The sequence below is a fragment of the Leptosomus discolor genome, chromosome 1 (assembly GCF_034619465.1).
Source record: "Leptosomus discolor isolate bLepDis1 chromosome 1, bLepDis1.hap2, whole genome shotgun sequence".
Classification (NCBI taxonomy): Eukaryota; Metazoa; Chordata; class Aves; order Leptosomiformes; family Leptosomidae; genus Leptosomus; species Leptosomus discolor.
This window is the reverse complement of record NC_141391.1, coordinates 126,815,441-126,832,384: the sequence shown is the minus strand read 5'-3', so window position 1 is coordinate 126,832,384 and position 16,944 is coordinate 126,815,441. Positions and strand designations below refer to the sequence as shown.

The window sequence follows — 16,944 nt, the reverse complement described above, 5'->3', positions numbered from 1 at the left end:
AAACTGACATGCTCTCCAAGTATGGACGGGTGAGATAGACCTTGTCCTGTAAACGCACAGGCATGAACCATAGCCATTGCCTTTCCCAGCGCACTGGCCATCCCCTTGACCAGAAAATGCTCTACATGGTAGCAGAGGGATAGGGAAGACAGGAAGATGGCCAATCCTGAGCTGTATGGCAGATCCAGATGCTTGTAGTTATCGTTCCTTTACGTATGGCCCTGTCCCCACTACATAGCTTAAATTTTCAGTCTGAAGTTGGAAATAACCCTGGTTAACCAGCTAACCCCTTCTCATCCAAACCTGCTTCCAAAAGAGCTCTGAAAGATGTTCAGACACGCAAAGAGCTGCCGAATAGAAGAGGCTTTCTCTGAAGTTTTTGAAATGATGGGGAGTGAGCAAGGCCAGGAGCTGGAGAAGGTACATCAGAAGCATGACAGAGCATCCCACTGTGTTGCACCTTCACCTGGCCAGTTTAATTAAATCGTACAGACAACAGATGTAGGAGTAACCAGGCAGTTCATCATCACCTCACTGTGAGGCAGAGAAGGTATGGCCTTTCCCAGCCAATACGCCACCAGGAAGAAGACTGTGCACTCTGACAGACGCCGTTCACACTGGCAACATCAACAGGGAAAAACGAACATTTTGCTGCAGGAGGATGTTAACCACTTTTGTGCCGGCACCAACTTTGCCAGTCTAGATCCAAATTCTCAAGGGGATTTAACTTCACTCTCTTTTTGTTTGAGAAGTCCTATCATGCCCACGGAATGTTTAAGGAAGGATGGTAACGTGCTTGAACATCTTTAATAGTCTGAAGAAGTGAGTGCTGCATTACTAGAAGAAAGATGAGGTCCCCAGTGAATTATGTAGAGCACCCCAGAGTATTACAAATAAGACCATTAAAGTGGCTTGCACCATCATCTATTTTGTGTGTGCCTTCCATATCACAGAGGAAACCTCTCTGAAATTACTGAGAGGAAGGTTTAAACATTTTATTGGGGCCCTTTGCCTGCCAACTCAGGTTATGAATCAAAAATCAGCAGGGTTCAGGAAGAAAAAAAATAGCTACCCAATCCTTAAAAGCACCTCTGAAACGTACCTGGAACTGATTTTTCTATGCATAAAACCCCCATGATCCAAAAGCCCTCTGGACCCAAGAGGTATAGAAATAAATTGAACACCCTGCTGGAACACTTCCACTCTTAGGCAGCTCCTGCAACCCTATAGAGCCACAAAAGAGCAGAACTAGAAACTGTCAGCCAAGGCTTGATATAGGCTGTCATGGACACCATGTCCTAGTGATTTAGAGAATGGATGGGGTGGGTGAATGTGTGTGGGAAGACATTACATACCTGAAGGAAAGGAGAAAACATTTTTGTGATAAACTGAGTTGATTTTTTTTTTTTTTCCTTAACACATTTTAAAGCTTACCTTTTAAATCGTTAAAGAGTCTGCACTATTAACATAGCTCTGAAAGGAGTAAGTTACTGAGCAGAATGCTGATGAAGTGGTCAGAAATGCGAGGACTTCGCATTCAACATATGGCCCAGCCAGTTACTCTCATCAGAAACAGAAGAGCACAAAAGATTTTTCCACTCCTTATTCATTTCAATTTTCACTTCTCCATGAAAAGTTTAGTTTTCTTCCTGTAGTTTTCTTTCCCATACTAGGGCAAGAACTCTGTTTTTGAAAGAAATTAGATCTCTGCTTGGAAATAAATAAAAATCTTTCTAAGTTAGCATGAAAAATGTTGCTTAATTTTTACAATGTGAACTAGGAGGGAACTGACACTTGCAGCATTGTAGAAACAGACACTGCAGAAACCAGCATTTTACAAGCTCCCAACACTACCGTCATATCCTGCATTCTTCTTGAAAGAAGCATAAAACATTTTTGTTTCATTAGAATTCTCTGCCCTTTAAGATAGGCAGACCTTCTACCTCACTCTGTATATCCAGGAGACCATCTCCAGGTTTCCCAGCACTGCTTCAACATTAACAATCATAAGGTACTTCTTGGAGCGAGGACGTTAGTCCTGTATTTTATGTAGTTTCTGTAGCTGAGCTATTCCCCATAATCTCTGCTGAAAGACAGCAGTAAAGCAGTCTTTGTAACATTTCTTTAGATCCTGTGGAACAGAAATGTAGCTAGCGTAACACAGTGGATAGGGCTGGAATGGTAGAAAGGACTCTGATACCATTATCTAGCTGCCCGAGCAGATAGGGACGCACAGGCAATGCTGACAGGGAAACTAAAAACTCCTTATACTCTATGGTAAAGTCATGCTGATGTGAGATACTAAAATCTTAAAACATTAAGGAAATGGTGAAGAGCATCAAACTGCAGATTAATCCTCAATCGCTTCAGGGCCAGCAACTTTAACTGTAGAATTGTTTTAAGCTTAATTCAGGTAATAGAGTCTCATGGGGAGAGGGACAGGTGCATGTCTTTATCACTTCCAGGTCTATTACAGCATTCCTTTGAAGTAAATTATTTGGACCCCCGCTCCATGACAGGATCCTACTCCTAGATGAGTCACTGTCCTCCATCTGGCTGCTAGGTCTAGTTTCCAGGAGACATCTTGAGCACTGCAGTCAAGCTCTCTGGTACACCACCTTTGTCACACATTAAGGAGCCAGTGTAATGAATAATAGATTTTTTTTTATTGTTGCCTTGTAACATAAAATGAGTAAACCCAGGACTCTAAAGTAAGGGGCATTAAAAAAAAAAATGAGTAAGAGGAATGTGACAGAACTAAGTCATATTTTAAAACCAAGAGCCACAAGAATCTTTTCTAAACAGCTTTTGCTGCAATACATTTCTTCCACAGCTCCATCTCGCCCTGACGTTTGTGTAGCCTGCTATTTGAGCAGTGCTAGGACAGCTGGAAAGAACAGTGCATTCATTATCATCCACATGCTAGCGCGGGAGTGAAATCTTAGTCCGTACAGGTGAAAGGGTACCGAGTCAAAAAACCCTATGTAGCAGGACATGGATTAAACGCTCTCTCTTCTTTCTGGCTCTACTGTCACAGACTGCAACTCCTGAAGCAGGGGGTTTCAAGGCCAGGCCGAGGTGGAGGGCCTCCTCCTGGCCCAGAGAACATGCTGCACTGCAGGGAGCCGGAGACAGAAGTACACGTGCAGTCCTTTGTGCCGCTGAACACAGTGGCAGTTCCAGTCAGCTCTTTTCAGGGACACAGATGCTGGCAACAGCCACAAGGTACAGTGTGTCAGACTGAGGGGGGATCTCTCATCAAGGAGCTGCATGATGGGACAGCCACACCATTAGGATTTTCTAGTAAAATAATTACCTGTAATATCCGTTGGGTATGGAATTAAGTCTCAAACAGCTGCTGAGCCTCCAGGCAGCTGAATTAATTTTAAGTATATACGCTGCTGCTTCTTCAATCACAAGTTCAATAATTGTGTCCTTCCACATGGAAAACCAACAGTGAGTAACTGAAAACAAAGTGATCCATACTGGTCTTGTGAGCTGTTCAGGCTCTTCCATATCCCAGGAGTGCAATCGAAAGGGACATTTGAATAAGATCTTCCTTCCCCACCAGGAAGCGAGATCTTCTTCAAATGTCTCCGCCACTTCCCTCCAGAAAGGAAGGCATTTTACTACTAATAGGTCCAGGTGACCCTGCTGGCAGTCCACTTTACACAGTCACACTGGATAAGGGTGTAGCCTGCAACCTCCTCTGCCCTCTCTGAACTCACTGGCTTGGCTTCGCATTTGCTGGGCCTTGAAGAGCCTGACTGAAGATAAGTTTTTTCAGCTGGTCCAGTTTATTGTCTCTTAAGGCATCCCGTACGGCACTGAAGAAACTGAAGTAGTGCTGGAAGTTGTGCATCATGAGCAGGACACCGGCCAACAGCTCATTGGTCACGAGGAGGTGATGGACGTAGGCACGAGTATGCCTCCGACAACAGTAACAGGTGCACCCTTCCAGCAGAGGACCAAAATCATCCTGGTATCTAAGGAGGAAGCAATGTCAGATAACATCAAAGGTAAGAAGACTCATTCAGGCAATAAAGAGTATCCAGTTATTACACAGCCGTTTGCAGTGACCTCAGCCTTGAAATCCTGAGGGCCTGAATCCAGCCGCTGCAAGATGTGTTGGCATCTAAGATCAGCACCACTGGCATGAAGGACTTCAAATGTCATGCCAGAACTCACTACAGAGCCAAAAGGCCACACAGCTAAGTCTGAGGATAACTTTCACTACATCACCGCTAACAGCGGAGAGGGGCCTTATCTGTCCCTTCCCTGACATAAAAGCTGCAGTGCAAGACACGCCTCACTGGCTATCACTCAGTCTATAACGGAGGAAGACACCAGAAACAAGGATTTACTGATTCCACTATTCACAATACAGAATTCCCTTCTACCGCGAGATGCACCATTCTTAAAAAGTGTAGAGAGGATCAAGCAAAGCAACACAGCTGTCTACTCAGACAGCCTAGTGGCAGCTGCAGAAAAGAGAAGGAAGGACACTGGCAAAGTTTTTGTGAGGCATTCAGAAACTGCAGAATTGCCCTGCAGCTGCCCAAACCGCGTCAGAAAGTAGAGGCTTTCCATAGTTCAAATAAATTCTAGCATCTCGAGGTGACCCAAGTTAGATGCAGAAGGCCAAAATGATCCCCAGATAACCTTTGTGAACCTACTATCTTTCAGCTGGAACATAGTTATGACCACAGTATGTCTGCTGGATAAATGATCAGAAAATCCCTGGCTTTATCAGGCAACAGCTGAAAGCACTGTCTTTTGCCTGACCTAACAAGCCAGAATGCTTTTCCAGCACTCTCCATTCAATGTCCAGAAGTACTGTCTTCAACACCATCATGTTTCATGAAGTGTCCCATCCAGCTACTGACCACATGCAATCAAATACAGAGGAGAAAAGCATCATATTTAGTGACGCAGCTGCAGGTACCCTCCTCACAAACTCACATACCTTTTGTCCTTCAGAAATATCTCAAATGGTGTAATTTCTGGGTCAACTTTGTAGGTTTCACCCTGGTTTTCTTCAGCACCATTCTTCTCCAGGTCCTGGGCCCCATTTTGTTCTAAAACTGTTTTAAATAAAGAGACAACAGCCTTTTTAAGAACAGGCAGCAAGGGCAGAGGAAGGGTAGCAACCTTACAGTATGTATTTCTGCTACTCTCTTGCCAGATGAAAACTCCTGCCACAAGTTTCCACCTCTTTCCTACAGTAAGGAACTATATTTCTTTATTTGTCATACGTTAGTTAACACAAATATGATTTTAGATTATTAAAACAGCAAGAGACAAATGAAAACTAACCCTCTAAACCTAATGAAGAGTCAGAGCTGAAACAACAGTACAACTTTTTCCTGCTCTACTGAGCTGAATTCTTCATAAATGTCAAAAATATTTCCAGTCTGAACTGCATGCTGACTAGAATGCAATCACCTGAACAAAATGATTTTATTGATATTTTGTTAGAGCAGACAGGCAATTCATCCGCATTCAATCATTCTACTTTCCATGCTGTCATCAGGCTCAGAGATTTAGATGCTTTTTTTTTGTTTTAATTCCAAAAGAGGCTGGTAGCACTAATGCAAAAGATTTAGATTCCACATCTGCCTTTTCAGCAGTATATCTTAAACACAAAAAAACAAATCACCCCATAATTTTGTAGGTTTGTTCTTAAGCAGGAGACATATCTAGAAACATCAATGTTACTGTTTGTACAATCCATGTCTACTGAGTGTTAAACAGACAGAGAACAAAGACATTGTCCTTACCCAGAACCTTATGATTTAAGAATAAGGTGAGACAAGGTAAAGAACGACAAAAAAAGAGAAGAGTTAAAAAAAGCATAGCAGCCAGCACAAAGAAACAAGATGTTCTGTTCTATTCAGCTGGTTTTGAATTATCGAGGCATAAAAACCCACTAGGTTCAACCCAGGAGGAAAAATGTAACATGCTTTTCTGTATTAAAAACATTTAATAGGCCAAAACAAAACGGCTGCTTGAAACACATTTGATAGATGCTTTAATGGGTGATGCAGCATAATGAGGTAATGAGTTATAAACATGTCCTTTTTGTTTTGCTATGAACTATGGATGCAATGACAGAGAGGAAAGCCACCCAAAGAAATGGAATCCCTAACTTTAGTCATCTAGAAAGAAGGGACTTCAAAAATATATTATTGAAACAGACACATATTCAGTTAATTCTAGAGATCAAGTATCTTAAATCTCCTCCACTTAATAGGTCCAGCCTTCACAGCTAATGGTAACAGAAAACTTGCCAATGGTGTCAAACAAAAAAACCTCCTCTATTCAGCAAGCGTGTAAGAAATACTCGAGCACATTTTGGCTGATCAGACATTCAGATCCTAGGTTGAGGCCTCAAGTTTGGCTCAACAGGTTTCACACCAAAATACCCCACCTACAAAAGCAACATTTGACAAGTGGAATCCCAGTTTTTCCAGTGGTTACTGCATTTGTTTCAGGGGAAAAAAAAAAAGTCAAATATAGATTCCTCCAAAGCATGAACTACGCTTGCCAGAATACTGGCTGAAACAGTAATTATAAAGACCATCAAGAAGCCTACCTGCTGCTTCGGGATCTGGTTGGCAGTCATAACTGAAAACCAAGGCACAGCCTCGCTCTGTAACTTGGAAGGGAAAGAAGCTCTCAAAAATGTCCACTCCCCTTTCAATGCATTCAAGCACTTCATCTGGTTTGCCTACACCATGGATGATTCTGTAAGGGACACACAAGACAACAAATCTAGAGTATTCTGAGTAGAGGCAAGCAGGTACCTGGAGGAAGAGACACATGTGCAGCACGTGCAGCTTATCTCTGCAACTGCTAGCCAGAAGGCAAGTGGGTACAACAGTCATCACTCAGAATCCTGTGCACCTCCATTTCCCCCCCTCCAATGTATCCAGGACATGGCAGGCTTTTCTTTATCTGCCATTTGGAAGACAGCAATAGTCCCCCCTTTCCTGCGGAAACCCCTCATTCTGTTCATTCCGTTTGAAGTGATTTTGTTTCTTTCGCATATACATAAATACACTTAGATTCAAAATTCACCTAACATCTATGCCATAAAGCAGATATTTTCCTTAGTCCTGTTTGTGCCCCTGGAAACTACCAGCTTCCAGACACACGGACCCCTTTGCTTGGTAACTGTTTAGGCAACAATCTAAAAGGACTTGAACAAGAGCAGCAGAGTTAGCAGTAGATGGCTGGTCAAAGATACAAGTCCTTCAGGTGACAGACACGTCATCTAGCACTTGGAGAACTGCCTGGAGGAGAATGCACTAATGAGAAATGCCATTGGAAAGAGAGAAGTTCCTTGCTTTATTCTTCCCTCCTCTTTACACTCTACCTGCTCAAATGATTTACTCGAAAACCTGGGCTGTAACATCTCCTGGGACACGGCATTAAGAGCCAGGAAGAGCCCAGCTGGATTGCCATCAATGGTAATAGATATCCTGCTGTTAGCCAAATTTAGCTGGCAGCTTCCCTGAGGGTGGGTGAAGCGAGAGAGAATAGAGCACTGCCTGCTCTCCAGCAGGTGCATGGCTTGGGCTGACAGCAGTAGAAGTTAATGTAGGGCAACGATCTAAATGGATAATTAGGAAAATACACAGGGGCTGATAAATGAAGTCACAAGGTGCCATTTTTAGTCACTTTTCTAAGTACTTCAATTAAATTGATGAGCACAGAATAAGGACAGGAGAAGTTTACAGCATGAGTGTCTAATGTTTCAGGCTCTCATGGCAGGGAGAAAATGATAACAGTTGAAACAGTAGCTCTGCATATATGACCAAAACCCTTGCTAAAACGTATCTTTGCACAGGTAAGGACAAATATTTCTTCTTGCAAGGGTTCTGACACTATTAAAAAGGAAAATAAATTATACAAATTTTACTTCAGCATCTTTAGCTACACAAAAGGACTCTAAAAAGTATACTCATACTATCATTTCACCATCACACAAAAAACAGTCGTTTCTTGGGCGAAGCACAGAAAGTGTTTGTCTTCTAGAGAATTTCATATCGTTGTAGAACATAGCTACAAAACGACTTCTCCAGCCAGAATGGCAAGAATGCTTCAGGAAAGCAGGATTGTCTGAAATTCACTTCAGGTACTTACAAGACCGCCCTGAAGGCTACCCTTTCTTCCTACAAAGGGGTTAGAAACACTTGTCTTAACCAGACAAGCAAACTGTTTGATAGATGAGGCAGATGCACTGGTAGCCACTAAGGTTAGCTGAGCAGATTGGACTTTAATGCTCCCAGGGGATCTTTTAAGTAGCTCAACCAGACAGGATAGCAACAACACAGCAAGTCTTCTAATTGTCAGGAAAATTCAAACCCCAGGCACCGCTAAGCACAAACAAGCTACACCACCACACACACGCTTTTGCATATAATTTTGAACACCATTAGGCCAGAGCAATACTCAGCTAGCAGAGGGCAGCACAGCTACAGAAGGAAATGAGGTCTGAGTCACCTTCTTCATGAAAGGATGAAATAAGTACCCATACTACTTCTGTGGGAGCTGTTCTTGTAAGAGCAACCCATGAAAAAGCCAGCAAGCTCAGCTCAATGCCAAGAAACCCCTTCATGTCTGAACCACTAGCAAATATTAGCATTCATTTTCTGGAAGTCTTTAGTTACTGTCAGCCATTTGTAAGAGTCAAGAATGCTGTCACTCCTGTCCAGTCTCTAGCATGGATCTGACGGGCATACGTAACAACTCAGAATACACACTGATCCCCACACTATGCCAGTCCAAGTAGAGAATACAACTGTTTTGGGCCAGGCTGTAACACCTCTGGCAGTTTACAGGCTCAGTGCCTCAGCTACTAGGTCAGAGTTGGCTGCCATATGATCATGTAAGCACTGGCTGGTTCTATCAGCACCCCTCTCTGCTCTCCTCCAGTTCAGACCAGAGATAACTGGAAGGATGACAGTTTCTCTGAGAAGAGGTCCCAGTAAAATACGTTGATAATAACATTCTTGTTTGAGCCGAACTTCAAGTAAATCATGGACTCAGAGGCCAAATGCAAGCAGCCCAGACACATCCTACCTGTAATTCTTCCTAAAAAAAGTAAAGACGACTTGAACCAAAATCTTGATTATTCTCCAAATGCAGGGAATACTCAAACCCACAGCATGAGCACAGCTTGGTGCCAGTTGCAGCTAAAAACTGAAACAAGGGTTGAAGACTGCAGCCTGACAGTGGCAGAATTTATACAGCCTGGCACTTATACAGAGCTGTGCAAGGCAGTGATTATTTCCTACAGTGATACTGCACAGCAGCCTGTAGATGCTCCTCATAATAGGACAGATGGACTTCTTGGGATGTTGCCCATACAACTTACCTTGGTTTATCCTCTGGCAGCTCTGCTGTGACAGAAGCTATCAGTTTCAACTTGGTCTCCTTGGCCATGGCACTTCCCTGGAAGCCATCTAGCAGAAAGCCACCCACAGGTCGCTTGGCAGTCTCCCTGGCTGATCTGAGCCTCTCTTCCAAGATATCTCCACCTTCAATTGCCCCAAACATTACACTTCCTTGTAGTTCCTGGCCCAGGAGAAAGCTACAAGTGTTAGAGCGCGCTCTGCCAAAGACACGCAAGACACCTCACAGCCCAGACTCCAGATGCTTGCTACTTAAGCCCGACATTCCCAGGAACTTGCCAGAGCCACAGTGTTTCATCCCATGTAAGACTATTCCCCACACAACACTGCAAAGTCCAAGTGCAAGGTAGCAATGGCATTAGGATAGACAAGATTCTGCTCCTTACTTTGACACTAACTCACTGAGAATATTGGTGTCATTCCTCCCGCCTCCCTACAGAAGGCAACAACCACAGATCATCTTTGTACATGGCTTTTTATAGATGGCCCCTCAGCACTCACGTGTCAGTGCAGAATACAAAGCAGGTGCCATTATCCTGGTTGTCAGACACCAGATCTCACAATGAACTGTCTTTCAGAGGGTACCAACATCAGCTCCTGTCACCCATTTTCCTTTGCAGTAGGCTCAGATAGTATGTACCCTTTCACCAAAAAGGGAGGGAAGTTTCAAAGCTGCTGGAAGAAATAAAAGAATAGCACTAGCAAATCCTAGCAAGTCCTCCCTCACTTGGAACTGAGGGACTTCAGAGCAAAAAGATGGGTTTTCTCAATCAGAACGAGAAGATCCTACTTCGTCCATGCATAGAGCATGAAGGTAAGTGAAAGAAATGCACTACAGTCCAAAAGTGGAAACAAATTTTTAAAAAGTAGTTCTCCTCAACTAGAAGAGATGCTTATCCTGGGGCAGGAGGCAGGTCATTAAAAGAAGACAGTGGCAGAAGGAAAACCCACTGGTTATACCTTGTCCAGGACTGTCACCTGGGCATTCTCTGATACGTATGTGTGACACAATTTTCTACTAATTCACATCCTGGGACTGGCCCAGGATGCAGCACAGACCGAAAAGCAGCTGCTGTGCTACTGCCCCAGTATTTTGCAGACCTTACCGGTGATTTTTCTAGCAGCTGAAGGCATACATCCAGGAAGGAAAGTGACCTATCCACAGACTTCTTGGCCCTTTTTCTACCAGCTTCCCCAGAAATGGTGTCTCCATCAGAGATGCACTGGAACCAGTCTGGCTGGATGGCCCGTTGTATATCCATGAACTTGGAAGCTGTCATTTCCATGCGCCCCGAGCTTCCCCACAGGGACACCGTCTGTCAAGGAAGAATAGGGATGAATGTTAGTTGCAAAGGTTAACAGATCTTAAAGGGTAAAAGGAGAGAAGGAATTGGTCTGCTGTAACACCAGGTACTAGAATGATACTCCATAGATAAGTTCTCCAGCAGCACGGCTCAGACAATTGGCTGCGCTTGGCACAATGAGCGAAAGGAGATAAATGACTGAATTGGTATTTCTGGGATACTCTCTGGTGAAACCATCACATTCACCACAGTGACTTCTCCACACGTTTGAAAGTGTCTGAGATAGAGCAGCTGACCTATCATCACACAAATTAGAGGCAGAATTGGAAAAAAAAATTTAAAAGAAGAAAAGATTTGATTCCCATCAACCTTAAATTGTTATCTCATGAAAAGCAGCAAAGGCTGCAATGGGAAATACAGCTCACTAGTTTTCTGTACGCAATGCAAAACAAAGAAACTATTTCCTCTTCCAAGCAGTGAATTCATACGACCCATAGGAATACGTGTGTGTGTATGCATATATATATATATACACATATATGTGCCACACAGACACACTGGGGGGGAATACAAAAGGTTGTTAGGCAATTTAATTTTAAAATTCAACGTTATTTTAGGTCCCAAATCCAGCCAGTTAGGAAGGGATTGAAATACCAAGCACAAAAGAAATACACAGCTTTCAAACTGAACCGCTGTAAGAAACAGCAGGTACTCAGTAGGATTTCACACAGTCTTCTCAGTCTCTTCACACACTTCCCATTCTGTGTGCTCACAGGGACCCCCATCTTCCATCGTTACTCCATGCTACCCTCAAAAGACTTTAAAGCAAGACAAAAGCACCTGCACAGAGAGGTTATGTTACCTGAACACCTCCGGGCTAACAGAGTTCACCTTTCCATTCACTAAACATTCAGATTCACAGAATGTTACCGCAGTCACTGCAACTATGCACACTACCATGTCTCATCCTATTCTGCAGAACCTGTAATTAACCCATGAGTGCAGCTTGGCAGTTGCTTTTGTTGTATTATTGTTAAACTTGTGACACTGCTGCTCCAAAATTTTAAAGGGGTATTCAATCAGGTTAACTATTGGGCTCAAGCCCTTTAGAAGTTGATTCTTTTCATGTCCACTAGAGCTTTTTTAAATGAGGAACAGTTTTCAGCTATCAGAAATAGCTTATAGCTTCAAGTGGTAGGGGGACATTTTGGAGCTTGAGGGTTTAAACACATTCTCCTAGGCTATGCCAGGTTGACAGATTCAGCAGTGCAGTTCTCATGCATACTAATTCACAAACTGAATTTGATCACCTGATGCAAAAAATAGGAGCAGAACAATTTATTTTTTTTCTGTCTGGTCTCCACAAAAAGAGGATTGTGCAAATAAGCCACATGTCTGTTGTCCGTCCATCCACCTCTCCTGATTACTTTTGGCCTCACCAGCCAATTTCACCAAGTTTGAGTAACAAAGAAACAGGCAGAAGTCTCTAAAGTAATAACATTTTTGTAACTGTCCCATTAAAAACAACAACAACAAAAAAGCAACTCCAAAGGAGGGAGTACCTGCAGAATAGCTGGAATGCAGCAGCTGTATGCTGCTCTGCAGTAGCATGCTGGCCAGTTAGTACCTGCTGCCTCTTATGTGAGAGCATCAAGGAACAGCTGGTGAAAGCAGGTGGAGGGAAGTCAGAACTGTTTGAGCCAAAGGGCACAGTGTGTAATCAAGTCTAGTTACCTTCATTCTGCTCTCCAGAGGAAAAAAGCCGCTTTAATAAGTAAAACAGTCATGCGGCTTAGAGAACTGAGTGTTACCCCATGATTATTTAAATCCTGCCTGCACCAAGTGTTCTGGCACAGAATCCAGAGCTTTCTGTCCCACTGCTTTCAAAATTATCTGTCAGCACAGATCCAGCTGCAGAAGGCTTTTGAACAAGGTGACAAAAATCTTCACCAGCTTAAAAAAAACCCAAAAAACCCCAAAACCCAAAAAACAAACAAACCAAAAAAACCCCAAATCAAACCTGCAAAACCCAGGCTTAGATTGCTGCCGTCACCTCAAAACTGCACAAGTGAGACAAGCTTCAGGTAATTCCTTCCCTGCAGAGAGACAGGACTCAGCCTGGTTCCCAGAAGGAAAGACCACGCACTGATACCTGGATGGCAGTAGTTATTCTCTGTCATTCAGTGACCTTTCACCAAAGGTGACCGTACCCAAACAAGCCTTGTGACTGACCATATCTGAGCAGATGCCCCAAGTGGCCCCTCCAGGCCAAAACTGCAGCAGGCAGCAGTAGTGTGCGGGTTGCACAGGGAACGTGCGTGCCTGTAGAATGGAACAGGCAAACACCCGGAACACCATGCACTCCTGGATTGCTGAGCCACCTTCCTTGCAGAAATACCAAGTTCTTCCCCTTTGTGGGCCTATAACAGACTGTAAATACACACATAGGGGTTCAGGTTTATTGCTTATCAGTGGCATCATCGTAAGCTTGATCAGCCTACAAGCTAACACACATGTATCTTCTTTCAGCATGGGAGTCCAGAGCTCTCCTTTCTATCTGAATTGCCACATAACTGTTCAGGGAACGCACTGCCAAGCAAGAAAATGTGCAGCTTTATTTAGTTGGAGGTATGAGCACATAAGTGACATTATTCTTTATGCAAAGATTTATTTTTCTATAAAGCATAAAAAAAAAATAATCTTGTGGCTGTCTAAGCACACCCACACCGATGAGGGGAGGACCAGCAGCTTTCTCCTGGGAACTTTTAAGTGGACCCTTTCAAGTCTTTGCAGTTACTGTACCTTGTTAGTGTTGTAGCCAGATGGACAGGGAGCAACCGGGTCATGAAGGGAGCAGTACAGCACTGAGTCTGGCATACCTGGGAACAGAGCAACAGCCACAGGGTAGCTAATGAGCTAAAACAAAGCTAATGCAAAGATGTGTTTGTAAAGTTGCAAAAGGGAACAGGGTATTCTCCCACACACAAGTACATCCATCCAAACATAGAAAATATTGTTCATTTGATCTCTCACCACCAAAGGCAGCAGGCATTTTCCCCAGCTTTACTAGCTGCAGGAAGGAAAGTGCAGCATCAGGACAAACCCTTTGGCTCTGCATGCCTATATAGCTCCTTCGGGATTCATTTATCTTTCTTCTTGATTAAAACTCCTGCTACTAAAATTTGCCAGACCCAAGAACTGACTCCCTTGACTACTCAACTGATACAATGCAGACATCTGATATATGATGAGATCTAAACCTCAAGCCTAGAACTTTTAAGGAAGGACAACATATAGTGAGAGAACACAAGTGAGAAATTTATCATCCCTGCCAGATTGGAGGTTTCAAAAATCAGAAAGCTAGACAGTATGTCTCAATGACATACAGTTTTCTCTTCACAGATAGTCACCGAAATTGGTGAAGCCTCCACAAAGTTTCAGAAAAAAAGAGATTTTAATTTTTTCTTGAAGAAATAAGTTGTCCCAAAGCAGTTAAGTTTATTGAAATTTGGGTGCAAACTTCCTTTGGAAACCCAAGCCATAACTTTATAACGTAATGAAATGCATTTCCAAAATTTTGATGTGCCTTTTTAAAAAACAAAACAAAACAAAACATCAACTTGGTCTCTATATATAGGATAAAAATGCTTAAACATTTTAAAAATTAAAATAATCTACATTATTTTATACATTCCTAATGTACGTGCAACTGGCCCATACAAAACATTCATAAAAATACCTCATCTTTGATACAAGCATTAGAAAAGGTTTTTTTCTTCCATAGTCTGCTAGATACCATATACAAAGAACTGTGTGTAAATTATAAAAATTAAAGACATGCCACCACTTTGACAGGATTTACCCTATACCCAGTATAACCTGAGATACACAGACAAACAAAGCATCCCAGAGAAGCTGGTTGACTTGATCACCCTCCAGTGCTCCGAGCTACCTCCCCAGATACAAATACAGGCTACGACAGAGATACACACCCAAGACGCTAACCCTGCATTCACTGCACACTCAAGTTCCTTTGCCACATGAGCCCAACAACAGCGATCTCGGCCGCATAATGCGTGCGGTCGGGCCTTTACTGATCTGTTACAACAACCAGAGGAAAAACCCAGGAGAGTCACAAACGCAGGAACTGCCGCTTTACTCGCTCATCACCAAGGTGTTTAAGACAAAGATTTCATTCAGGAACTGCTCCAAGAACAGAGTACAGGGACTGATGAGTATCACAAAGGTTTGATGCAGCAGCTGAGGGCTATGGCAATGTTGACTGTATTGCATTTGACTATCCCCAAGTAAAACTGACCAACATGGAAGTAGGATACAGGGAACAAGCACGGTCCGACTGCTAAACCAACAGGAATGAAGAACAGCAGAAAAACAAGTTCCTCCACCTGCTTCTTTAGTGCCTCAAAGCTCCTGCAAATCCAACACAGGTCCTTCACCTACAGCGTCTTCTCAGAACAGGAATAGCTCGGAGGCAGAAGCAGCCACCAGCTGAGACTGATTTGATGCAGGGTGCTTTGCCTGTTTATTCTTCACATTGGATGAAGATTTCCTGTTGGAAATCTTTAGATGAAACCAAATATTTTATGAGCATCAAAAAAGCCAGCTTGAGCAGATAAATACTCTCAGGAAACGTATTTGAACGGCTGTATGGGGAAGGCCATTTTCACAAGAATTTCTAATTCTCCTTGTCAAAAGTCACAAATTGCATCTGGCAAGATTCATTTGCAGCAGTGCTGGGGGCTACAGGAAAACCTCTCAGTTCTAGTTGCAACTTTTCAGCTAAGCCCATCCCAGTCAGTGCTGAAACCCCCAGGAAGAAGGCTGGGTGAAAAAAAAAAAAAAAAAAAAAAAAAAAGAGAGAGAAAGAAATCAAAACTACATTTTTTGTAGCCTGTTTGAAGGATTTCTGGCCATATTAGTGACAACATACTATTTGAAGTCTTCCTGCTACTTTCAGTGAGAAAATGCCTAAAATGTGGCAAGACTATACCTACATCTCTCTGACTACTGTACTGCCTAAAAATGCACCAGTGGGATCCACCTGCATTATCTCCCCAGAGATACAAGCAAACACACCCACACTTTACCTATAAATTTTGCAGCTCCTTCTTTATATTCTTCCAGCACCTCATGAAGTTCTGCCCTGCATCCAGATACAGAAACACATTAATGAAGCAAACAATCATCAAGAAAGATCGGTGGTTTCATCACTGAGGCTTCTGTTTCCATACATACGTGTGGCTTGAACTTGGGACTGGTTTAGGCACTGATAGTTGCCATCAAGCTATCAGGCCGCAAAGCATGGACAGACGGAACTAAAACGCCAGAGACACAGAGCTCAAGAATCACAGCTTACAAACCGGGGCACTCACAATTTTGTGGCAGAAAGGCAGAGCTTTTGCCCATACTGGCCAGCGACCGCGGATATGCTGGAAAGCACGAACTCACGCTGCGACCTTCTGGGTAGCATTACTAACGCGCATCACTCAACAACTACACAAGCTAGGGAGGGGAAAGCTTCCAACCAGCTCTATAATGTTAATCTTTCCTTTCAGTTGCCACTTACCTAACTAGTTTTGAGAGCCGGCTGCTTCTAAAGCTGGTTATTCTGCTGGGAAGGTGACTACGAAGTCGCTAAGAGGCATTTGGCCAAAACACGCCCAAAAACTACGCGGCCCTCTAGGTCCCTTACCTTCGCCTGCTTCCTCCCTTCGACGGGAGGCAACGGACGGAGACATCTTGCCTCGCACCCGGGGGAAGCGAGAAGCCCGCCTGCCCCCACCCAGCAGCCTTGCGGGGCCTCGCTGCGCCCCGCAGACCCACCCCCCCCCCCCCGGCCGCGGTACTCACAGGGTGGGCAGGGTGAGCTGGGCCACGGCGGGGACGCCGCCGACCTCCCGCAAGGTATCGCGGGTGAGGTGGGGCGCCGAGCCGGTCCGCGTGTAGAGCAGGCAGCCCGGCAGCGCCAGGGCGGCGGCCCCGCTCCTGCCCAGGCCCGCCAGCGTCCCCAGCCGCCCGCCGCCCGCTCCGCACAGCTTCAGCTTCATCCTCGGCCCCGCAGCGCCTTCACCGGGAACGGGGGGGGGTTGGGGGCGGTGGCCGGCGCGGGGCTCCCCGCTTCCCGCTCCCGCCCCAATCGCCTCAACCGCCGTCATCAGCGCGCGCCGGCGGGGGCGAGGAACACACACACCGCACTACTT

The 16,944-nt window shown here is 44.2% G+C and overlaps 1 protein-coding gene across 1 annotated transcript; it reads right to left on the bottom strand.

The window, feature by feature from the left end:
• Positions 1–2,676: 2,676 nt before the first annotated feature.
• QTRT2 (queuine tRNA-ribosyltransferase accessory subunit 2) lies at positions 2,677–16,809 on the bottom strand. Its single transcript, XM_086464255.1, has 8 exons — positions 16,595–16,809; positions 15,832–15,887; positions 13,526–13,602; positions 10,526–10,735; positions 9,383–9,582; positions 6,596–6,747; positions 4,967–5,084; positions 2,677–3,986 (listed from the first exon to the last, which is right to left on the bottom strand). Exons 1-8 carry the CDS (start codon positions 16,789–16,791, stop codon positions 3,725–3,727), a joined length of 1,272 nt encoding a protein of 423 aa, XP_086320381.1. The 5' UTR covers positions 16,792–16,809; the 3' UTR covers positions 2,677–3,724.
• Positions 16,810–16,944: the final 135 nt, after the last annotated feature.